This window comes from Pipra filicauda, unplaced genomic scaffold, assembly GCF_003945595.2.
Source record: "Pipra filicauda isolate LSUMZ 115617 unplaced genomic scaffold, ASM394559v2 scaffold141_size4267151_pilon, whole genome shotgun sequence".
In the NCBI taxonomy this organism is placed as follows: domain Eukaryota; kingdom Metazoa; phylum Chordata; class Aves; order Passeriformes; family Pipridae; genus Pipra; species Pipra filicauda.
This window is the reverse complement of record NW_024103896.1, coordinates 4,015,864-4,041,382: the sequence shown is the minus strand read 5'-3', so window position 1 is coordinate 4,041,382 and position 25,519 is coordinate 4,015,864. Positions and strand designations below refer to the sequence as shown.

General features: G+C 37.2%; 1 protein-coding gene across 1 annotated transcript; it reads right to left on the bottom strand.

Annotated features, from left to right (window-relative positions):
- Nucleotides 1-3,641: 3,641 nt before the first annotated feature.
- LOC113987274 (taste receptor type 2 member 40-like) lies at nt 3,642-4,607 on the bottom strand. The gene has a single exon (XM_027719819.1). The coding sequence runs from the start codon at nt 4,605-4,607 to the stop codon at nt 3,642-3,644; it is 966 nt and encodes a 321-aa protein (XP_027575620.1).
- Nucleotides 4,608-25,519: the final 20,912 nt, after the last annotated feature.

The window sequence follows — 25,519 nt, the reverse complement described above, 5'->3', positions numbered from 1 at the left end:
CTTTCGAACCATTGCAAAAGTATAGGTATTGGGAAGGAGAAATTGCACGTTGAGAATAATGAAACTTGAAAGTGATATTAACATGCACTTATTTCATTATTTTTTTAATATTTGTAAATAGCTGATACCAGTTTCCCACTCAATTAGACCTATGTCTCTACGAAGGGTTTGTCTGACAGATTCATAAGAAGCATTATTTATACCTCTAACTAAAGTCCAACGACCTCCCATACGGATGCCCTCAAGCAAGGAACAAACAGAATAAGAAATATTGAGGGGAAGAGGGATTAGCTTTCTCAAGTATTTTGTAACATTGGAGAAACTGTCCTTGCAATATTAATGAAATGAAGGCTGAGCATTACGACAGAGAAGACAATAAATAAATACAGATAAAAGTAATCCCACTTTATAATCCTATTATAAGTTCTTCCAAAAAATAGAACTTTTCTCCAGACCTAGCAGAAAGGTGGGAAGTCTTATTTCAAGAAAAGATAGGTACAGCCTGGCATCTGCATTGAGATTTTTTTCAATTTTGAAATTACCCAAAATTAATCAGAATAAATTAGCATCATCGTGCTGTCAGATGCAAAGAAGATGAAAAGCTTTTTGATTACTGTTAGAAAACCAGCAACAGTGAAAAGTGTAGTTTTAACAGCATGTATAAGAACATCTGTTCTGAGATCCCTGAAGCTGGTAGTGCTGCCTTGTGTACCTCTGAAGAGAGATAATTGCATGATGGAGAATACCAAACTATAGGAAAGAACAAGCAAGACTCCATGGCTAGCAGAAGAGAGATACTATGTTAGAGATATCAGAGTTCATATCCACCACCCAGTTGCTGATTTGGTCAGGTAGAGCTTATAAGTAATCCAGGGAATAGGAAAGACATGACAAAGCAGATCAGCAGTTCGGAATGTATGCACTAGTTCTTTCTGGTTCACATGCTGAAACCGGGTAGTGAGAAATTTACCAGTTTCATGAAGATGCTACTGAGATTGTAATCAAAAGTCCCTTAGTTTCTTCACGACAAAATACTGTTTTTCATGGAAAGAGAACCGTGATAAATTCTGACCTAGAAAAAGCAAGCACAGTGGCATTAAAAAAAAAAAAAGTTGGAGAAGACAAAATTTGGTTTTCATATAGTCAGTACGAACAATTGCACCAATCACCTTTTCCATCATACTTACAATATCTTGGAGCTGCCATAGTTTCTGGCCTTAAACAAACTGCAAACAATATTTTCCCATTCATGTTTTCCCCATTTTGTGTAACTCGAAAAGTTCCAGGGGAAACATACTGATCAACTCAGTCTTATTTTCAAGCTTCATATAAACATTTCTTAGACCATGAAATCTTAAAAAAATTATTTTTATGATTTTCTGGGTAATTGCCAAAACATTCATCAGATTTGTTTATCTGCTTTCTGGAATAAACTAGATATAGTCACAAGACTCTTATAGTTTGGATCACAATGCTTTTTTGTAAAATAATAGCTAGAAAGCTTTTTTAAAATGTACACAAAAAAGAAGGTTAGATCTGCAGAGAATACAGAAAATTATTTTAGGATGGGATAGGCTGGAATCCAAATAGCAGGGCAAGATCAAAAAACAAATAGGATTCTGTATATACTGTGGAAGAAGACATGAAAAGAAATTGAAGCTTGAAGGAAGGATGGAATGAAAAAAGGTAAAACTAATAATTTATTTACCAATCCAGACATTTAAAATTCTAATTTATGTACCCATCTATCTCACTCTATGCTATGTGTAACAAAACTTTCATCAATACAATATAAAGATATCAAGTCCTTGAGCTTTGTCCTCCTCTGCCCTGGAAGCACTGAAGGATGTTTTATTAATGATTGCTCCTGCCTCAGATCTCTGTCTCCTGAAGGTGAGGAGGCAGCGAAAAAGCTGAGCAAGAGCCATTATTATCATCCTTGGCTCTGATCTCTTTCTTTCAGACTCTGTCTAGAAATCAGTTTTGAATTATCTGAAGAGAAATGAGCTCGTTGGGGAAAATATCAGTCTCAAAGAAACAAATAGCAGTAACAACCAACACCCCTCCCCTCTCCCCCTCCCCCCCCAAAAAAGGTGCCAAACAAACTCAACAGCAAAGAATCCCCCATTTCTTTCAGGATACTTTCTTTTCATGGTGTTGCCAGCTGGAAGAGCCATCTCCCTGTAACTGTTCTAATCTTGGTTGATGTTGGCAGGGCATGCAGCTGTACAGCAGAGCAGAGTGCTGCTGTGGCATGAGCATGATGGTTCCTATCTGCTTCCCTCGAGGGCCTTTTGTGTCTCCCTTGATGCAGCACCACAGCACTGGACATTATGGAAGCCTCAGTTTTACAGGCTATTGTAACTGTGGCTCCAAACAATGTGTTTATGAGTTTAATCACTCTCCCTCCTGCTGTGCAGTTTGACCCCAATATTTATACATGTTAATAATCATATCAATTCATATTACCCAGATATTCTTTTATAAGTCTCCTCTTAACATATATTTCATTGTCAAAAATATTTTAAGATATCAGTTAAAACCATTATATTCACCTTTTATCTAATATAGTAAATGAGTATTTCAAAGCATTTCATAAATTTATTATTCTGTTTCAACCACTGAAGCTAGTGCACTCCAAGAATAAGTGAATCATTGGTTTCATAGATGGGACTGAAACTCTCACAATAGTAATTTATAATCTAGACATTATCTAAATTCCTGCAGAAATTATATGCAGCATAAAAATACTTGAGCTTTAGAATAGATTCATCAAACACAACAGGATTTTTTGAATATATTTTGTCAACTTCATGTGAAACTTCATAGTAACATAAAATATTAGAAGAAAACAGCCTTAGAAACAACTCAAAACTGCTGAAAGCAAGAGCAAATCATAAAAAAGGCAAATTTGTGATCAGAATCGTCAACCCAAAAAGGAGATTTTCTACAGATCTATGTACCCACATCTCTTTACATTTTGATCACCATGATAATCCACTTCAAGAAAATCAAACAAATAAGCATAAAATATATTTCAAACAAAAATATCCATTTTTTAAGAGATATTTAACCACTAAATTGTTATAGAAATACTGAAATCCTAATACAAATAAACCTGATTCAGAATGTAATTTGTTTACCTTAATTGATTGTACATTTCCAAACCTTAATTTTTCCCTCAGGTTATCATTCTTCATTTTTTGGTCTAAAAGCATATTCTGTTTCTATGTCACACTAACTATGACTTGTACAAAATGTTTTTAATCAAATTTTAACCTTCTCAAGTGAAAAATCCTTTAGCCGAAAGCTGATCTTTGTGTTTTGTCTGTTTTAGCCCCATTTTCTTCAATTCAGACATGGTATAAAACTGTCAGTCTTAAACAAAATTTGTGAAATCACAAAGCAACCTGAACTTGATTTATTTTTTAAGTACATTGTTTTCATTCAATGTATTTTTATTCTATAATAAGTAAGATGGAAGAATCTAGAGTGATGCACAAGTAAGGCAAAAATGCATGTTATTTCAGATGTTCTGAAATATTAAGAAGGACTAGTCACAGAAGTCTCTGGAAGATGAAAGTTACTGATTAAGAAAAAAGACAGTGTAACAATTCATGCAAGACTTGATTTCAGATCTCTTACTGGAGAGCGTTTCTCTCAAGTTTGGGGCTTGGAGATATATTTTCCAAATGGCACTTAAAATGCTGGCAAAGGTTCCTAAACACCAATTTCAGTTTTGAATTGACTACGATCAGGATAATTGAGTGCATGGAAGGATACGCCCCAGCTACAACTAAGGATACAGCAACTTTCACAATATCTTTACTTTGAGATGTTGACAGTATCAACAGAATTTGAGCTACAAAACTGGAAAGATACAGGATTAAGAAGGAAATAATGGATTTAATGGTAGTTAGGTGAACATCTATCAAAGCATTCCTGGAAGTATCTGCATAACATTGCATGTTCTTTCTGTGTTTCCACAGAGAGGTAATTAACAGAGCTGAGGTTACCATAGACAGTACTAGAGGGAAAAAGCAGCCTACGAAGTAAAGAAGCAGCAGGTAGAGATGGGAACTGTCCCAGTCAGTGATATGAGCTGTGCTATTTTCTCTGCAGTTCCCTGTTGAGCTGCAGAGATAAGTGCTGGGTGTAGTCCATAGTAAAGGAAGGGAAGTCACAGAAGACATCACCAGCGATCCGAGAAGAAGCCATGGGACCATTCCAGCTATTCTGAGCTTGATTTGCAGCAGCAGCCATTGGCTGACATTGATTATTTTTACACAGTAGAGTACATGGAGCCAAGTACTGAACCACAAGCTGGCATGGTTTACAAACATCCGTACAGCACCAAAGACTTTATACACCAAAGCCAACTTAAACACATCTGTAAAGTAGAGACTGTGGATGTGCATCAGTACTGTCACCTGCAAGATAAATCTTGATGTACTCAGAAAGATCAGAATCATATCAGCAGAAGAAATTTTTTTGCTTTTAATCCAGTTGATGATATTAACAGTTGTAATAAATCCATTTCCAATTAATCCAACAACAACTTCAATAGCTACAATACTTATTGAAATGATAAGAACTGGTGGCAACATCTTGCTGTTTTGGTGGTCTCTGCCTGATTAGCCTATGTAGCTGTGCAAGAAGCTGGGCAGTTCTGGTGGTATCTGACTAGTCCCAGCTTCAGTCTGCTCACCTTATATATAGGAACAAAAAGACGTCTCAAAATGATAGCAGATCTGGAAATGATAGTGGAAAATTACTATTGATGTTTTTCCTGAATGTGCAAATCAGAGAAAGATTTAATAATTAACTCTAACCTTTTACATGCATAAGATTTGCCTATGTTTTTCCTTAGGGATATGAGATATCCAGCTGTATTAACCTCCCCGTCTGTTGTCCAATTGTTTATATTTCAATCTAGAGTGGTAGAAAGCTCAGTGGCTCTCTGGTTACAACAGTACCTGCCAGTGTAGAAGGGAATTCATCATAAAACCCAACAGAGGTAGCAACATGTCAGGTGACAAGATGCCTTATATTGTAACCAGTATCTTTAATACCATGTTGAAGGTCTATAAATCATAACTAGACCTCAGCCATACTCTAGAGGAGCACTCCAGACAACAAAGCTGTTTTTACCCAAGGGTTCTTGCTACCTTTAGCTGACCACTTCTTACATGTGGGCACATATATGGGATCAAAAGACGACAATGACTAATTATACGATGAGCAGTGATGACAGGCTAGTCAAGTAGAGGAGTCCAGACTCTGGTCAAAGCCCAGCCTTCAGCTCTTTCACTGTCTCAGGCTCTATCTCACCGGCCTGTCATGGAGTTTATTAGCCTAGATGGTGGATTTAGACCTGTTCTGCTTTACAGAGTGAAATCTGTCATCCATCTTTGTCCATGGCTTTAGCTAGATGCTGTAATGAGCACAACAGTCCAGAACAGTGGTGGGCCTCATTAATCTGCATTTACATTAGTGCTTATTTATAAAGAAATATGTTTGGGTTTACAGAACCTCACCTTCTCAACCCCAGGTCCGTTAATCCAACCTGTGAATACAGTATTGACACATTTATATTGTCAATGGATAATTTCTTGAAATAGAGAAATATGAAATACAGTGAGGACTTTGACAACAGGGTAAGAAGCAGTTAAGTTGGCTGCTGGAAAAAATCTAGAAGTTTTTGGCAAAAAAATATTTACTATTTTTGTGGGAAAGTTGACATATATTTCTGCAGTCCATTTCTCAACAGAGTAAAATCACTTAAAGTAAAAGGTAGACCAAGCTTCTAATCTGGATATGGTAAAAACTGTCAGTTGGATTTACTGTTTATCATTACATCCCTACTTCATGTTTTTGTTGAATTGTTAAGAACAGAAACAGATAAATAAATATTAGTACATTTATACTCAAATAAATTTAGGTACATTAACCCATTGGGATGAAAATGTGGATTTAATATCTCCATAGTAGTTCCTTATTATTAAACTTAGCTAGTAATCTCAAAAACTAGGAGTTTTCTTCTCTAAAATCTTAACATACTTTTGTCATCACAACAATGAAAATTTTTAAAAAGGATTTGAGTCACATTTACAAAATATTGTATATAAATTTCAGATTTTAAAAGGCCTGGAAGAATAAAACAAAGACACAAACAAATTTAAACTAAGAATATATTGGCACGTTCACTTTTTCTATCATTCTATCATTCTTCACCAGAAGTATCAAAAATAGTGGAAAAGGTACAACTTACTAAGGAAAAAAATGATGAAGTGTAACTCAATGACTACAATGTATTTTAAAGCTATATACCTAAATCTTCCTGTATGCAGAATATGCATTACACAATTACAGTAGTTTCTGGGTTTCCCTTTCCCCATCCACGACGTGGGGGAGCCCAGCTCTAGTTCCTTCTCCGTCTGAAGAACCATTTCCGACGTCTTGGTGGACGGGGAAGGGGGACTTCAGCGACAGGGTTTTTCAGGCCCCGAGCCTGGAGGGGAGAGGTGCCCTCCCCTCCCCCCAGCACCCACGTGGCTCCATGGCAGGCACAGAGACAGCACACCGGGCGTGGAGAGGAGGCAAGAGAGAGTTTATTGTTGGGAAGGGCTTTATAAGGCTTTTAGGAGGGTCAAAGGGGAACCAATCACGAGTTCAGGGTCACACAGAAAAAACCATCAGGTAAAGGGTCAGCAGCCAATAGGAAGGGGTTAAACAAAGGACCAGTGGGACACCTCAGGATACCTTTCCCAGGACACTCCTGCATGGGAGATAACAGTTGCTGTGGGGGAGTGTTGGGAAGAAGAAACACGTGTTTGCAAAGGGACCACAAAGAGCCATTTTAAGACATGTTTAAACAAGTTTCTCATCAGATATAGTGCTACAGTAGTTGGTTACCTAAAAAATGTAGGTTTTAAGTTACTGAAGGAAACATGAAAATAACACTTTAATTTGACATACTTATAAAAAAACAGCACTGCAATTATAAAGTGAAAGAACCTACACCAGAAAATGTAGTCTAGAAAACTGCATGACTAAAGTAAATTCTCAGCTGTTCCAACAAACAGTTACAAAATTCTGTTCTATCTTCATATACACTATCAAAAATGAGAATTTTAAAGAAAACCATATCTGATCTTTACATACTCATTTCATTTTCCTGTAAACGAGACTCAAAATGGGAGTAACTGAGAACAAAGTAACATTCCTATAAAGGAACATTTTTGTCCTTGAGGACTCCCACCAGCTCCTTCAGAAAGTAGCTGTCACTCAACCTATGCACCCTGGTAATACTTAAATCTTCATGACTCGGGTAAAAGAAACAGTCTGTTCCTCAGTGCTCTGTCAGTGACCTCTGTCTAATGTGATCTACTCCCAGGAACGAATGGCTTCTAAATAAATATTTTCTCTTGCTTTGTCTCTCAGTAGCTCAATAGCTCCCTCATGAACTGTACTGATGCTATGATCTTCACGGATTCTCCAGAGGATGAGTTCATTAATGGATACTGGTGATATGCACCCGCATGCACCATGATACAAAAGGCTAGTAAATGCGTCACAGCAACCTAGACCTGACCACACCTTATGCTAGCTCTAGACTTGAAATCATCATAGTCTCATCTCCTGGTATGCAGGTCCTTGAATTTGCTTGCTTCCCTCCTTGCCCTTTGCTAACCTCACAGATAGGGTTGCCACATTAACACAATGAGACACAAGAGACCCTAAAATATGTCAGAGTTCCTTGTACTTATTGTCTGAGGGAGCACTTCCATGAGTTTATAAAACCAGTTGAGTCACAAAGCAAAGCAGTTTAGAATTTCTTAAAAACCATCATAGGACAATGTTAACATGACACAAATAATAAATACTAGAGAGAAATGTCTGAATTTATACAAAAATTTCCCTTGCAAAATAAATCTCGCTGTACTTAGAGAAGTCAGGTTCAGCTCACAGGATAACAGCTTTCCTCCTTTGATTCATGCATTCCAATTAACAGTAATAAATACGCTTCACACAATCTCTACAATGATTTTAATTGTTTGAAGTAGTTAGAGACATTAATACAGCAGACCAAACAGTTTCTGAATATTGTAAAACACTGCTTGTTAAGTTCATACAGAGATGCACAATTCACCAGCTTACTGGTATTTGGTTAATCTTTCGGCATTTTACTGTGAGCAAGAAGTGTGTGAATATGATACTGGAAGACTTATTTGTGCTATTGTTCAGGAAGATCATTTCCATATCTTGGAAATGTCACTGATGAATCATCCTACTATGGTCACTGTTTCAACGTCTTTAGGCAAAAGTAATTGTCTACAGCTTTATTGGCAATAGAAGAAATTATAACATGTCCAATAGGACTGGCTTTTTCTTCTCATAAAATTGTTGCTACTATTTTTTAATCAATAGCTTTAATTGTGTTGTAATGTGACAGGTACTGAGCCTGCCTTCACCCTTCATTATCCTCATTTATTTCTCATGCTGCAGTGTGTCTTTTGGTGCCCTCATCAACACCAAGCAAAATTCAGATCAAAATAAAAAAAATAAAACTTTGTAATGCGATAGCTCCAGCACATTTAGAAAACAAACAAACAAGTAAAGAACCTAAATTCAACATATTAGAGATGCACAGATGTTATAGCACCTTTCAGTGCCTAAAGTGGCTATAAGAGAGCTGGAGAGGGACTTCTGATGAGGATATGGAGTGAAAGACTTAAGCTGGAGGAGGGTAGATTTAGATTAGATATTAAGAAGAAATTCTTTCCTGTGAGGGTGGCAAAGCACTGGAACACGTTTTCCAGAGAGGCTGGGGACTCCCCATTCCTGGAGTTGTTCAGGGCCAGACTGGATAGAGTTTTGAGGAACCTGGTCTAGAGGAAGGTGGTTGGAACTAGATAACCCTTAAAGTCCATCCCAAACCAAGCCATTCGATGATTCTATGATAACTCAGTGCTGAGGTCTTGCTGTTTCCCTCCTGTCTCCTGTCTAAAAGTAAAAGAATTCTCAACTGTAATCTTGGAATTTCATTTTGAGATTATATCCAGAGAGAAAATCTTAGAAGAATTTGAATCTTTTACCCATATCCTAATGTTATTATGGTTTTTGTGTTTGACAAGTGTTGACCATTTGATGATAACTAGTGTGTTATTCTACCACAACTGATTTACAGGATTTGTAGAACAGTTCAAGAAACTAAGAATGAACATAACATTGCTTACAAAGATTCCTTTTCCTGATAAAAGGAGACAAGGAGATGAGAATACATCATTATTTTTTTCTCATCACATGTGATAGAAAAAAAAATAAAGAAAAAGAAAAATTATTTATTTTGTGTTGGAGGAAGGACATTGTTTCCAGACCATCATAGTTAATTTAATTCCAGTGGTCTAAGTGGCTACAAGAGTTTCATGACATTTGTTCACCTCTACATCATGAGCTTCTTAGCAAATAAGCTTTTTACACCCTGTAGTAAATTGCACACTACATTTATAAGCCATTGTATCATAAAGTCCATCTCTAATAGAAACCTCTTAACATCAGCATGAGACAGTGAAGACCAACTACCATTAAGATCCTTATAGTAAAATAATTGGATAAAACAAATCATGGGAGAATACTTCTTGTAAAGTCCTGCAAAAAAAACTTGCAAAGATTATATAGGAGAACCATCAACATCTGTGTTTAACAAACGTGCACAGAATTGACATTCTTTGTTCTACTACTGGCTGCTTGCATCTGCAACTCTTTTTAAAATGATTTATCAGGTGTTCCTCACATATTTGACAAGATATAGAAGGCTTGTGAACCTCCATAAAATGTCCTGTCTGTGGTTAATAACAATAAATTATGCTGCCGTTTAACACATTCCTGATGTTATATTGTACAAAGAAGTAGTGTTGCAAAATATCTCAAAAATGAGTGTGAAAAGGTGATAATCTATTTTACCATTAATTTACAAGTTGTCATGCTGTCATTTTACTGGAGATAATGCACTGTTAATTTCCATATCACACAATTAGTTGGGCTTTTTTTTTTTTTAAAGAAAGACTGTCAAAATGGAAACCCCATGAGACACAGCTAATGGAAAGAGTCCTCTGAAATTCTTACAAGAGGTCAAGAACATCAAGCCATGTAACATAAATGAAAAGGAAGATGAAACTTTAATTTTAAAACAGTAAGAGTGCACACAATCCAAAATAAAGGAGCAGGAGATAGCAACAAGCTAGTGATGATTATCTGTTGCTCTTTGCCATGAAAAAAAATCAGTATACATCTTCATTAACTCAAGATGGCATTTGTAAAGATGAGTTTTTGGTTTGCACATATAAAGTATGAATACTTCGTAGACCTTCTCTGATCATGCTGTTTCCTGCTATTTACAGAGTAAATATGTCCAAAGGAATGGAGTATTTTGCTGAGGCAGATTTCCCTACAACCGTACTTTCTATAAAACAAGATTAAAGAAAGACACTGAATTTAGTTTACTCTATTAAGGAAAATGTCAAAACATTACAGTAAAATGAGACACTAAGTTACAAAATTATAGAACAATTATCAAGCTTGTGTTTGACAATATACTCTCCTTTAACTGGTCCAGCTTCTCAACGGATTTAGGAGATTGTCTTTCCTTCTTTCTTCTCCTCGAGGGATGCTTTATCTTAAAGTCTATCTGGCTTCAACAACTCTAGTTATTGAAGTTGGAATTGTTTTCCATATGTCCTTAAGAATACCAAAAGGTTAGAAAACTACTTCTGGCTTCTCTTTCCCCAAACCATACCTGAAAGAACCGGCCTCTTATTTTCTACATCCATTACATTTTGTAGTTACTGTTTGCATTTCCACACAGATTAATTTTTCTCTTCACAAAGTTTTCAGGGACTACAGTGAAACTTTATGTAAAGTGATCATTTCACTAGACTCAGCACTTACAGTTTGTGCTTAGCTTCATCCAAAGAATAAATACACATTTCTAACACAGGTGAAAGATTTGTATATTGGAGTATTTTTTCTGAGTTAAGTTCCTTCATTCTATCTTGTGTTAGATTTCAGATATTCTCCCATCACCAGCAGTTATCCATTTTGTGACCCCAGCTTGGAAGTACCATTCTTAAAAGTTGCCCCTATTCATGACAATCTTTTTAGCGTACACCTGATCTTAAGATTGTTTAGAGGTTACCAAGACCTAAAGATAAACACAATCCTTATGATGGATTTCTGTTACAAGCTGTGCTATTTTACTTAATCACAATCTGCAAAGATAAATCACATGAAACAGAATCCATCTCTTCACTTTCACTAACACTCCAGGTGTCTTTCTTCACTATCTATTTATTCTTGAATCATGATAAAAAGTACTAGAGAGTGATAAAAATAATTTAAAAGAAGTTACATATACTAAAAAATACTTTCAGCTTCTTACAGTGCAGAGGTGGACTGAAGAAATGAGACGTCAAAGAGTTGAGTCACTTTCTAAAATGCAAAAAGTAAAAAAGCATACTATCGAACAACATGTATTTTTTTAAGTGTGCTTTTTATTGTGAGAACAGTGAGAACTGAATCGACTCAGTAACTTCTGTCTAGGGTAGGATTGAGTTTCAATGTCTACATACATCTGCCCAAATGCCTAAGTTCCTGAACCACAGACTCACAGATCATTTTGATTGGAAAAGACCTTTAAGATAATCAAGTCTAGCTGTTTTCACATGTAGACATTTAAATTAACTCATACTCTGAGACTAGAGGCCACTGGCTAAAGTGACCTACAGTGTCTGCCAGGTCTCTGTCAAGTTTTTTCCTTCCTTTCTTCTTCATCATACTGAATTTTAAATGTTTAAAATACATACGTTGCTATAAGAAAGTTGTCCCCTGTTTCCAAATGCATCTGGAACACAAGTTTATTTCTTGACAATACTTTTTTAATGTTCAGGTGAAGTAGTTTCATGTAAACTGCTTTATATAAAAAATTCTATTTAAAAAAAAAAAGGTCTCTGACATTATTTTAGGAATGTTCCTTTAGTCTTTGTAAGTGATAATTGAAATTGAGAAAATATAAATCTCTGTTTCCTGTTGCAATGACTCTATCAGATGGAAGCACTCAGTGAAAAAAAAATTATGTGGGGATATCATTAAGGACTGCAACATCAGGATGCTGCATAGACAACCTCAAATAAATATATTTTAATTATAAAATTTTAAGTACTTGCTTTTGACAACTCTACAACTTAAGTGTAAATATGTTTTTTAGTATATATAAGTAGTAAGTATATAAGGCTTTTTGCAGACCATCACTATTTCAGCACCATTAGCAAACAGCCCCACACTGATAAGATGCTGGATTCACTTGTGTTTGTACAACCAATGTGCCGTTTTGACAGCCTACTGCAATTCAAATCCCTTTGTCAATACGCTATGTCACCTGTGATGCAAATTTAAATTAATCCTGATTTTCATTGCTTACTTACACTGACTCTAGCAGAGAGAAAATGTTATCTGTTCAGAAAGACACACTGGAGTAGCTCTTCATAGTGAGTATGAAGAAAACAAGAGTCTGTATCTAATAAGCTTGTTTTTTGATGCAAATAATCTAAGTTATAGTTTCTGTAGAATGCTGCAGTTGGATTCACTCAGTTTTTTTAATTTGGGTTCCTAGATGTAAAGAAAATTAAAAAAATAAACTCCAGTTTAGTCTCTTATTTATTTTGCAGTAAGTAGATGTCACATTGGTGAGAGCATTTGCTTGGGGTAGCACAGTACAATGAAATCTGTTACCAACATGACTGGGTCCAGATATTATTTCTCAGTATCCTATCACCTTTTTAACTTCATATTAATGAAATGTTGCTTTGTGTGATTACTACAGTGAGGGGTGAATGATACATGAAATAAAAAGCTGACACATCCTCGAGAAAGTGCTCAGCACAATGACACATCTGCTTACTCTATTCAAAGAGCACAAGTGACTTTCTTTTCAGGGAGAAGCACTGAGACAAATGATGGTCACTTCACAGAACTGACTTGGAATATATTCAAAATCACAAGAGTCTTGTGCAATATTCCCTATGTTTTAGGTTAAAATGAAAGAAGCATAAGATCAATGTATCCAGTTATGAATTAATTTCTATTTATGGATGTTTCCTGGGACTTTTGTAGTCACATTAAGAACAAATTAAGTCACATTAAGTACAAATTAAGTACTAACTAAACTCTTCAGTGAGGGAAAATAGACAGTTGTGAAGAATATAATCTGTGGGTGCATAAAAAACTTCTATATGAAGAAGATGAATAGGGTTGATAATTTATTGTATATTCCAGTAGAGGAAATAGGTGGCATGAAATATAAGAAAAGCTAAAAGCAAACAAAATAAGGTGGTTTTCCACATAATGTAGAGGGAAGATGTGAAACTCCTTGTCAGAAGATACTACCAGTGTGAAAACTGCATGGATTCAAAGGACGAACAGACAAGCATATAGAAATGAAATCAATTGGGTGTTACTTAAACACATAAAAACCATTTCTGGTTCACATAATCCCTGTAGAAGTTTAATGCCTGGGAGAGTAACAGGAGGAAGTAGAATTTATGTTTGCCCAGTTTGCACAATTTTCCCTAGGCTCTCTGCTGCTATCAAGTAGAGGTAACTGTACAGATGCTACTTAGGTCTCAACCAATGTGACTGAATTAATGTTAGTAACTTATCCTGCCTCATGATGTCTTTTCATGGTAAATTTTACGAATTATGATAATTCTTTCATGGGTTTGATTATGTCCAACTACAGGATACAGCCCCTGTGCCACATCTACAGTTACAAATATAATTACAGTTGTGGGGAAGTGAGCACTTCAGAAGGGACAGTCTCTCTGCAGGAAGATCTGGATAGGCTGGAAGAGAGGACTAACAAGAACCTTATGAAATTCAACAAGTGTGAAGTCTTGCACCTGGGAAAACATAATCCAAGAATGCAGCACAGGCTGGGATATACTTGGCTGGGGAGCAGCTCTGTGGAAAGAGACTGGGGGGTTCTGGTGGACTTGAGCTCAATATGAGTGAATAGAGTGCTGCTGCAGCAAAGAAAGCCAACAGGATGCTAGGTTCCATCAACAAGTGCTTCACCAGCAGATATAAAGAAATCATTATGCTCACTCTGCTCAGCATTTGTCAGACCACACCTGAAATATTGTGTTTAATTTTTGTCCCCACTATACAAAACGTGTGAACAGGACGGAAAGGGTCCACAGAAGGGCCACAAAGATGATCAAAGGTCTGGGAGGCCTGCCACATGATCAAAGGCTGAGAGACCAGGTTTTTTTCAGCCTTGAGAAAACAAGACTTAGGGGAGATCTTATCACCATGTTTCAGTATTTAAAGGGTAGCTACAAAGAAGATTTCCTTTTAAAAAAATGTGCCCTGGAAAATACAAGGGGTGACAAGTTACTCCTGAGGAGATTCTAGCTGTACACAAGAGGAACATTTTTTACAGTGAGAACAATCAGGCATTGAAATAATCTCCCCAGGGAAGTGGTGGATTCCCCAGTGTTGGACACTTGAAAGATTCAGCTGGGAAGGGTGCTGGGACATCTTATCTAGACTGTGCTTTTGCTTTTGCCAAGAAAGTCTGAACCAGCTAAGCCTTCAGGTCCCCTTCCAACCTGGTATTCTATTATTCACTGAAGGATTTTATTTATATTAGTGAGTGAAAGTGACCTGTATCCCAGAAAAGAGTTTAATCCCATTGTGCCAAAGGCTGTAAATACATGCACAGCGGTAAGAGCAATTTTGTTCCATGTAGCATACGGAGAAAATTAGTTCCAACCACAATTTTATTGGCTTCAGAATGGCCTCCCAAATGAAACAATTTTGTTCGTTCAGAAAGATTCACGTTGCTGTTTCAACTCATTACTTTTCATATTCAGTAATAAAGCAGAAGCTTAAATTCTGGTTCAGTAGTATGACTAGCACAGTAAAATACAGTGAAAATATTCTTGGTTTGCTGTGTAGTAAACAAGAGAATAAAACTCATTTCAGAAGTGATAATTAGTTATTCACTTCAGTCCCACTTAGGAATAACTGTGTTTTTATTGCAGAACACCTCATTCTTGTTTTAGATCCTGAGTATTATTTCCATCAGTGTTCAACTATATTGCATTTAGCTTTACTATGCACATCTGACTAAATCCAAGAAGGTGAAGCTGAATTTTTCTGGGGAAAGTAGAACACTTAAAAAGCTCTCCAGGATTTTTCCTACAGATTTTCTTTTACCAGACTTCAGTTTTTCAAAATAATTATTATTTGGGATGAGAATAAAGTAGGAATACCCCAAAAATATCGACAGTTTTTGTCAAATTCTAAATATCAAAACCTGTAAATCAAAACCTGAATAGATCTGATTGTTAAGATCTTCTCAGTGCACATAAGTTACACATCAACGAATTATTAATATAAAGTGGAATAAGGGCACACTTCAGTGATACATCTGAGACAGTGCAACCTCTCCCCATGGCAGAGATTGGTTCTTCCTGCTTCTACCACCTGCTGTCGGGTTGCTAGTGCCGGATCTAGTACCCAGTATGATCACCACCATAGTGCCCATGGGATCATATGTATTTTTTTTCACTTAACTACATGGAAAATTTACACTGCAAAATAAGTGTATGTATTCTGAAAAATTAGCAAAATAAATCATCTCAGTGACAGCACAAAGATGAGAACCAGAAGCAGCTTCTATGTGGCACAGGCAGAAGAAGAGTTGAGGAGTGTGTGGGAGAAGAGAGAGTAAAACGGGGTTGCTCTTTACATCCATAGCAAATTATCAGATGGATACAGCTGTACTCTACAAATATACAAAACCACCCTTCTGGCAGGTTGCAACATAATCCTTATAGTGTTCAATAAACAACTTCTGTCCCTAATTAACTATTTTATCTTAGAATCCCCTGAGCCCCAGAAAGGAAAGATGCTATGTGCTGTAGATCCAGCCAATCTGCTCTGGATGAAGACACCAGGTCATTTTGGTTATTTTGCCATAGGGTCAAAAATCCATCTGTGTGTACTAGGCAGCTTAGGCAAATGTATTCACATCCTGGATGGATTAAAAATAAGATTCTCTGTAAAGAAGCTTTTAAACACTGTTTTAAGTCCAACCCTCAGCAGTCTGTTATCCAAGATTCATCTTCCATCTATTCTACAAAGTTGGTCAAATATGAAATTAAACTTTAAAAGCTTACTTTTACAGGTCTTAAAACAATCTTATTTCACCAATTCAATAGTTTAATATTGCTTTCTCATAACAAAATATATACCAGAATTTACAGAAATGCAGTTTCTCCTCCTCTTTCTGTCACTCTTAGACATACATGGAGTGATTTAAGTGTTACTTTTGTTTGTGCATGGTGCTGAGATTTGAATCAGCTCAAAATTTATGGACTGAGAGCTTCTAGAGTTGTTTTGTGAGAGACTAGCAGCATTTCTGACATAAGCTATAGATGCTACAATCTAGATACCCGGTTTGATATCCAGACAACCAGTATATTATATTTATCCCCTGCCCATCCCCAGCTTTTTGCACCTTGATCATGACTATGGTTGCATCACATATCCTTTATTAAGAAAAAGCTTGCATCTGACTTTTTTAGTTGACACTGTTTATCAAGTTGCAGCAGCTACATTCTCCTCTTCAACTCCTTCTGGCTGAGCCAGAGGGTCAGTATGATGACTAAGGGCAGTAAAACCCAATTTCTTATTCTACTGTGCTTCACCAGGCTGCCTTGCTATTTTTAAGTCTGTGTTCTACACGGCGGCGTGTTCTTGTCCTCATATTTCACTGTCTTCTGGGGAGCATCCATCCCTTTATCTGATACCACGTTGCCCCCTAGTGACAAGAACTTCACTTCTCTCATGTTTCTCTCCATCCGGCTCCTGCACTCCTGACTTCTTTTCCTTCAGCATGTCCAGTTGTTTTATTTGTTTTGGTTTTAGAACATGCTGTTTTCTATGTTGGAAATAAAACTTTATTTACTCTGTCCCTTTGGGATATTAGTTGAGTCAGGCTCATTTTGGCTCCCTCTGCAGAAAAGTCCACATTTCTGTGCTGCACTCAACCACAACTATTTATATGCTAGTCCATCCAGACGGGATTTCTACCACAGGGTTTAGTTATTGCAGAAATCAAGAGTGGCTTTACCTCCATCAACGTGAAGGCATGGGGACAATGATACCTCCTACACAGAAAATTCATTGGAAAATGGGAGGAACAGAAAAAGTTTGGAGGAAAGGTGCTAATCTAATCTCATTCTCCATATTACTTTCCTAATATTGATGTTGCAAAGGTTATTGCCAAAAACATTTCTCCATACAGTAAGAGAAGAATTGTAAATGTGAATCAAATCACTCTTCTGAGGGTTTGGAGAGACCAGCTCTCACCCTGCTAGCTTGGTGGGTGTCTCGTGCTACAAAGATTGAACAACACTTGAGTCTCCTAAGCAGAAAAAAGGGGTGAGGATAGATAAGTAATATTCCTTAAGCAAGCAAAATTATTAAAAATATTTTTAGTCCTGGGCATACTTACAGCACTAAGCCTGCAGAGGAGGAAGCAGCTGCAAACTCCTCACCTTTTCCCTTGTGACTAAGGAAGGACTGTGTCCAATGTGTTCTTCATACTCCTCAGTATATCTGACTTTCAGTGCAACTCTCATCTGGTCTCTGGAGGAAGGAGGGAAGGCCCCAGTATGCTACCATGGCACCTAAGTGTTATTTCTGTGTTTAACTAGTCATGTATAAACTTGTATAAGATTTCTAAAATAAGTCATTGATAAATTGGAACCAGAAAGGAGATTGTCACTCAGAGGTCCTGACAAACTACGTGGGATGGGCTAGACTCTTACTCTGGTTTTATCTGAGTTCATCTAGTTCCTTTCCTTTTAATGCACATATATCATCATGGCTAGGCTTCGCGAACAAAGATTTGAGAAGGGCTCTACCCTCATTTGTTGCAAGTGCGTTGGTGGCTAAAAAGGCCAGTACGAGATAGGCATGTCCGGTTGCAAATGTACATATAATAGACTTTTATGAAAACAGCAGAGAGATCTCCTGTGTTCTTGGGAAATGCTGTGGCAAGAGCTGGTCACCATTCTTTCCATACAAAGAAATAAATTTTGATTTTTACTCTAAGGTGGGCATTTGAACTGCTTCCTTCACTCAGGGCTCTAATTCAGTATAATCCTGCACATTAAGATAATTGTCTTTGCTTTGGTTTTGCTAAATATAATTTCCAAAGGCACTAGCTTCTAGTGAGACCTCCAGAAACCATTTCATCACTGCATGCAATCTCCCTAGACTACACAATACCTCAAAAAAAAAAATGGTTATGTGGGCACTGAGCAGATCCATATCTGCAAAAATTGATGGGAAATCCCAGATGACAGAGAAGTTCATTGACTAAAAATGTTTTATTATGATAAGTGATTATTAAGCAACTCTCAAAACAGAGGCAATACTATAAAAAACATTACACTGTCTTTGATTAATACCGACACTACAAATACAGCAACATGAGATATTTATTCCAAACTATGCCACTGAGTAAATGAAATAGTATTAGGTCTTGCTTGGCTTGGACTCACTGTTTTCCTTCTGTTCTGTAATCACCTTTTAGACCCACTGTAATACAAAAGTGCTTCATAAGTTGTGAGACTAGTGGGGAACATTACTGGAAATCAATATATACGTTAACATACCTGTCCCATACTAGTGAGGAATCAGCATGATGGACTACACATGAATTTCCAAATACTGAGCATGATGGTGAGTGAAGAAATGGTACTGGAGCTTTTTGCATGACCCAAGAAACAATCATGTCTATATTCTCTATCAAGATAGTCTTCACTAACCGTTACTGGGTTTTGGGATTTGCTTGGTTGTAGCTTTTGTTGTTTTAAAAATAAATTTCCTAGTGTATGTTTGGTTGGTTATTGGTTTATTCTGCAGGAAAATGACAATCGTCTAGTCCAGCTAAGACTTTCTAGGGCTGTGGAAGAGTTGATGAAATGTAGTAATAATCTGAAGTCACTACTTGGTGCAAATGGGTGGTATCCTTTCCCGTTACAGGAGAAGGAACAGCTGTTCTGCACACATGGTCTTGAAATCCATATACAGTGCATTTGTTAAGCAGAGTTTGCCTACACGAAGCATGCATGATCTCTCTGCTCCTCATTACTTATCTTCATTACAACACTGATGTCATCTTTTCCCTGCAATCTGGGAAGTATTCTGGTTTCAGAAATCTAATATGCAACTGCATTTTTTCTAAGATAAAAGGTACTAATAGCAGTCCCAATAAAATTATGCAACTGAAAACAACTCTTGGCAATTTCAAAATCTCCCTGCTGGTTCACTGCACACCATTATTCTCTGTGCCATGACATTTACTGCTGCTCCTGAAAGAAATGCTGTATGGGGTTGCCAAAGATGCTATCAGAGAACAGCACCATTAGGGAATATGCCTGGATGTGACCAGAAAAGTAATTCAACATTTTTTGGTCACCAGACTATAGTTCTTGGAAGAAAATTGGATGGTGGTAACAGCAAAGAAATAAAACAAAACAAGAAAATCCCAGACCTCTGCCTGAAAGGGAGATAAACATTCTGACAAACACAGAAATTAATATGAAAGTTTTGCAAAACAGTGTCTTAGGCAGATTTGTTTTCCCAAGCAGATTCATTAATTCTTAATCAACCACCCCAGCTGTCCCAGTTGGGAAAGTCTACACCTCTTTTTCTGCTTGTCACTCTCTGTGCTGAACTGGCATTTACAAAAGTAATTGCCTCACAACATGTTGTTGAACACCCAGAAGTACTAAGAATTTCTAATTTTGTGCCAGGTAAGTTGGTTCACCAAGATGAAAGTACCGGCTCAGCTCAGCAAGAGAACCAAGAGTCACGGGGTCACAAGGGAAGCTTGGACTTTACTGACAAAGACAGGTTACCTGGCAGCTGTTTGGAGGAAGGGTGGCTGGCTGCTTATGAAATGGAGATCCAAGACACTCAAGCTCCACTTTAGAGAAGCGCTATATAAAAGGAAGCAAACATTGTATGTGCATGTGTGTATGTGCATGGACACACCTGATCAAGCTGGTGAAGGGTCTGGAGCATGAGTCTTATGAGAAGCAGCTGAAGGAACTGTGGGTGTTTAACCTGAAGAAAAGGAGGCTCAGGGGGAACCATATCAATCTCTACAACTACTTGAAAGGAGGTTGTAACCATGTGGGGGTTAGTCTTTTCTACCAGGTAACAAACGATAGAATGAGAGGAAGTGGCCTCAAGTTGTGCCAGGGTTTAGACTGGATATTAGGAAAGGGTTCTCAAGCATTGGAACAGGCTGCTAAGGAAAGCGGTGGGATCACTGTCACTGGAAGTGGTCAGAAAAAAGGTGTAGGTAGGGTGCTCAGGGACATGGTTTAATGGTGGACCTGTCAGTGCTATGTTAATACTGGGACTCAGTGATGCTAGGGGTCTTTTCCAACCTAAATGACTGTATGATTCTGTGTAACACATCACACAACCATTGAACAATTAATGCTTTTATTTACTGAAAAGCATTTTTAGTAGTAGTATTCCAATATTTCTTAAAATAAGTTGATTTGCAATCAACATCTTTAATTGCATTTTACCCATAGTTCAGAAACAATGATATATTAGAGTAAGAAAGTATGAATATTCAAATCAAATAGTAGGCAAATACTTTAAATCATATTGCAGTTCAGAAATATGATGGCACTGTCTGCTTTTATTTCTATTGTATAAGCGTGATCTGCACAGTTATTATCATCTCACAGAGACTCACACACTACATTGTCAAATTTGCATGAAAACAACAGCTGTCAAACAACTAATTGCAAGAAAGTACCGGAGTGAAAAAAGCTATGAATTCTCTTTGGTAAAATTAGAGAATTCATCAGAATTAGCTTCTGCATGACCAAATGGGATAGAATCACATCTACAGCATGTGGGTCCTCCAAGTACACAAAAGTTAACGTTAATTAAAATGTTTATTTTCCATCTGTACTTTGCAATCCGTTTCTACCCAGTCTGCTCTATGTGTGCACTCCAGCAGAAACTTTGCAATCCAGACATTTCCATTAAGATCTGCCTTTTCAATAAAAAGATGTGCCACACAAAGAACAGTCACAACTGGGAAGAGGGGAGATGATCACTGTGGGTGCAGGGAACCATTTGTGTGCCTACAGGCCAGTTATGTGGAGAATCGGCTGAAATACCTTGATGCCTTAATGTCCATCTGGTTTTTTGATTTTCCTAATTTTGTATAAGCTTTATAAGTAGTTATATAGTAGAAGTAGATTTAGAAGCAGCAGCCCTTATTCCTTTACCCTTAGTATAGTAACTACACACATTCCCCAACCCTATCACCCCATTCCATGTTCCCCATATCAATTCTATCCCTGAATTCCATCAGAAAATGTTTAGTTTCTCGTCAAAGTAAGCCTATGTTGTTTAGAGAACACTTGTACCTTGGCCTAAGGTGCAGTCAAGAACCGGGTGAATATATGTCCCTTGTACTCTGAAGATGATGACTGATGAAGAGAGGGTCCCGAGAACCCCCCAGCCCCAATTCCCAGGGGACGGGATGGGGGTGGATCAGGGCAAAAGCCACAGAGTGGAAACATCTGGGATTGGACAGACAATATTATAAATTGTACCATCTGTACAGGGGGGGATGCCTAGACACAAATTAAAATCCTTTCCTTATCTCACCTCCAAAACTAATTTGCCTCGGAGCTTTTTCTCCTTGAATTTTCTTTAGGCAACAACCTCAAGGACCACTGAACTCTTGGCAGTGGCCACTGGGGATGCTATGCATATATGATCAGTCACAGAGGAAATAATCCTTGATGCCACCAGAGAAGAAGAGATTGTGACAAAGCAAAGTATGTACAACTAGATTCTTGCAGCCATTTCCTGACATTCTGCACCTGTGCTGGTTAAATGAAACAACAGATGTGGCCAGATGGGCATGGATTACCTTTGCCATACCTTTAGCACATAACCTTTTGGTTATTTATTAACAGTTTGGGTACCTTTGTTGCAATTCATCAGTGAGATAAGGCCTCAGTGGAAATATTGGTTTGGTTTTTGATTTTGGGGGGGTTGGTTTTTTTGTTTTTGTTTTTTGTTTGGTTGCTTTGGTTTGGGGGTTTTTGGTTGGTTTGATTTGTTTTAATTGCTTTGCTTATAATGCTTACATGGTTATAATATCTTCATTTTAGAGTCTTTTGTGATTTAAACACAACATTTAAATAAAGCATACTAGAATGCTGAATGAGGTAAAAGGCAACAACTTAAAATGGATATCTAAAATTTTGGAATATCTCTGATAATCCTTTTGTAATAAATAATGCATCTGCTATTGTTTCATTGTGTGTATTGAATATCCTTTTATTCCTACTTATTTTTCTTTTATAATTTCATACGATTCTTCTTTATAATTCTCCTTTATTATATGTATTAAACTTATTATCTTCAAGTACTATAGAATTATAATAATAACAAATTTAATAGTTCAATAGTCCATACCACCCTGGGAACCAGCACCTGAAGTCTCTATTTAAGCCTAAATTCAGGGTGCAATCTTCTTTTTTCTCTAGAAAAAATGTGTCCTCCAAGGAAAGGCAATGAATAATTGTATCTTCCTGGTGTGACTACCACAAAGAGACATGAACAGGATACATAGAGGTGGCAAGAAGTACAGCAGCAGCAATTGTTTCCATGGCTGAAATTTAATACATTGGTTTTGTTTAAAACTAATTCCAGTTTAAATTCCTTTGTTTTACAATTTTCTAGTCTTCTGCCCTATGCAGTCCTGCTTTCTCTTATGTTTTAATTTCTCCTCTTCTGTGCAATAAAACGTGTGATAGTTAAACTCCCATATCTATCTCTGCTAATCCAGCAACCAGCCTGTAATTCCACATGGCCCTAAGTACCTGTCTCCTAAGGCTCAAATTAATTTCTCTTTCACTTAGCACCACAAGGAAAGACACAATCCTTGTGCTCAGGCCAATCTGTCACAATTAGACCCAAGAAAACTCATTTTATCTTTATTATTGTTTTTTTCAGGCAAGTACTTGAACCCAAGCTATGAGCCTTGATGCCAAAGACAAGCACAGCTCTTGCAAGCACTGGGATGCTGAGCATCTGTGCCAGCTATGAATGATACATGTGTGAGGACTAAGGTTGTTCTGTGAGCAATGTTAAAGTGGATTTTGATCATCTGATCAAAGAGGGCTGTAAATCAACATAGGCTTTAATGTAGTGAATATAAAATTTTGTTCCTTCCTGAATGGAAGTGAGTTGCTGTATGTAGGGCATGGCTGTTTATAACACAGAGAACCATTTGAGTTGTCATTTTGCACTGTGTGCAGGGTTGCTTCAAAAGAGTGAAAAAACACTTGCAAATATATTCTAAGATTTTTTTTTTTTTTAACTATAAGGGAGCTATCTGGTTTAGATGCTTAGGTAGAAATTGGAATTCTGTGTTTCTACAATGAAAACACTAGTCTAATTTTGATAAGATAGAGTTTTACATTGACCTCAGTCATCGCAATTAAGAGACTTTCATGATGTGTGAGGTCCATTTGAGCACCCAAAGACTTCTAAGATGAGGATATCTCATCTCTGCTGATCATCTAGGTCAAGAGATGTCTGTTTGCTGTGGTAGACCTCTAAGATGTGTTGAAGGAATTGGACACTACAAATGCCAACCTCTCCCTGTTGAAGAAAGGAGAAGGTTATAGCCATCAGTGCCAATAGAGGAGATAGACCTGCCCCATTTAGTCACATTTGATCTCCTCAGAGTGCATGAATCTGGCTGTGAACGTAGCCAGGGCACGTGAATATCAAAGAGTGAGGATGTGAGTCTCCAGGGATGACTACTGTACCTTGCCAGGGAATCCCAGAGCTGGCTTCCAGAGCCTTTCTTGGATTCAGAGCAGGGTTTGGCCTGGGGCACATTGCCCAAGCACATGCAGAGAGTCTGAATATTGCAGAAGAACCACACATCCATACTTATATCAGTTGTATTGACTAACATGTTACATATACCCTTAACGTGTTGCACCCTGCTCGTATACGCTCTGCCTTTCTCATTCAACTTGAATCCTGTAAAACAAAGAATAATGCAATCAGTCTCCATGAAAGAAACCCATGTTTAGTACCATCACACAGGCCTTCATTTTGCTGTTTTGATGGATGTGCCTGGAGCACAGTATTCTAGGGCTCTAATTCTCAGTACTGTGACCAAGGTCTGTCTCAGTCCATGCATGAATTATCCAGAGAATTTTGGCTTCCTTACTACACTTCTACCAGTTTTAATGCCTGTGGGAGCAATTGTTTGGAAAAATGAAAAACATTTTTGCTTTCAACGTAGCAGAAAATAATTCTAAAATGTGAATGACACAAACTCCATATTCAAAACAGAGAACTAGACTATCAAGAAAAAGGAATAGAAAAATTATTTGAACACTAACATTTAAACAAAATCAGTGAATCCCCATAGTGAACATATACTGTTTTATTGCAGCAGAGTTTACTTTGAAATTGTCTTCAGCTCATACATATGTGAATGAAATGAAACAGAAAAATACTACCCAAACATAAATTAATATCTGTTCTTGGGATGAATCTTCAAATGTTCAAGTGTTACTTCCACTTCTAGAAAGCCAGAAGAACAGAGAATATTTTATAAATCTCAGTGGATAACCAAATGAAAACAAAGAAGATGAAGACACCAAAAAATGAAGGCTCTACACTGCACTTGGTGTCACTACAGCCTAACTTTGCAACTCTAATTTTTACAGTCTCACTAAAATTTTTAATTTATATAGAAAATCCATGGACATGGTTTTTACCAAGTGCCTAGTAATCTGAGGTGTTCAGAAAGAAGCTCAAAGCATCCCTTTACTGAGAAGCAGTAACATCGCAGGAGAATAATCTGCTGAAGTTCTGTGTAATGTTCAGCATATACATACGCACCTGCAGACCTGAGCTCTGTCAGCTTAGAGTTTATTCACCTCTAATGTGCCAGACAGTGAGGAAATGGAATCAGCTTTACTTTAAAGGTGCAAAACTTATTTCTGATTCATATGCCTGTGAGTGGAACAACAAATGTGTGCTGTTAGGAACAGATGTCAGTTCCTTAAATATTTACTCTAGATTTAAACATCTGCTTATGTGTGCATAACTGGAATTTCTCAGAAGCTAAAACCCTCTGATTTAGTTTGAAGGTCCAGTCCCTTTATCTAATGTACAAATAAACCAAATCTTGATGGCTTATTACTGACTGTGTACTTAGCCTGGATCAGCTCCTGAATTTGCTTATCTAATTATTGTGGCTAAAATAAAGTGTGAATACAAGCATTACAATAATTAATTATGGATCCATTCCAACTTGTCCTGAAGTCATTGGTTCTCTTGCTGACAGACTTTAACTAGTCCT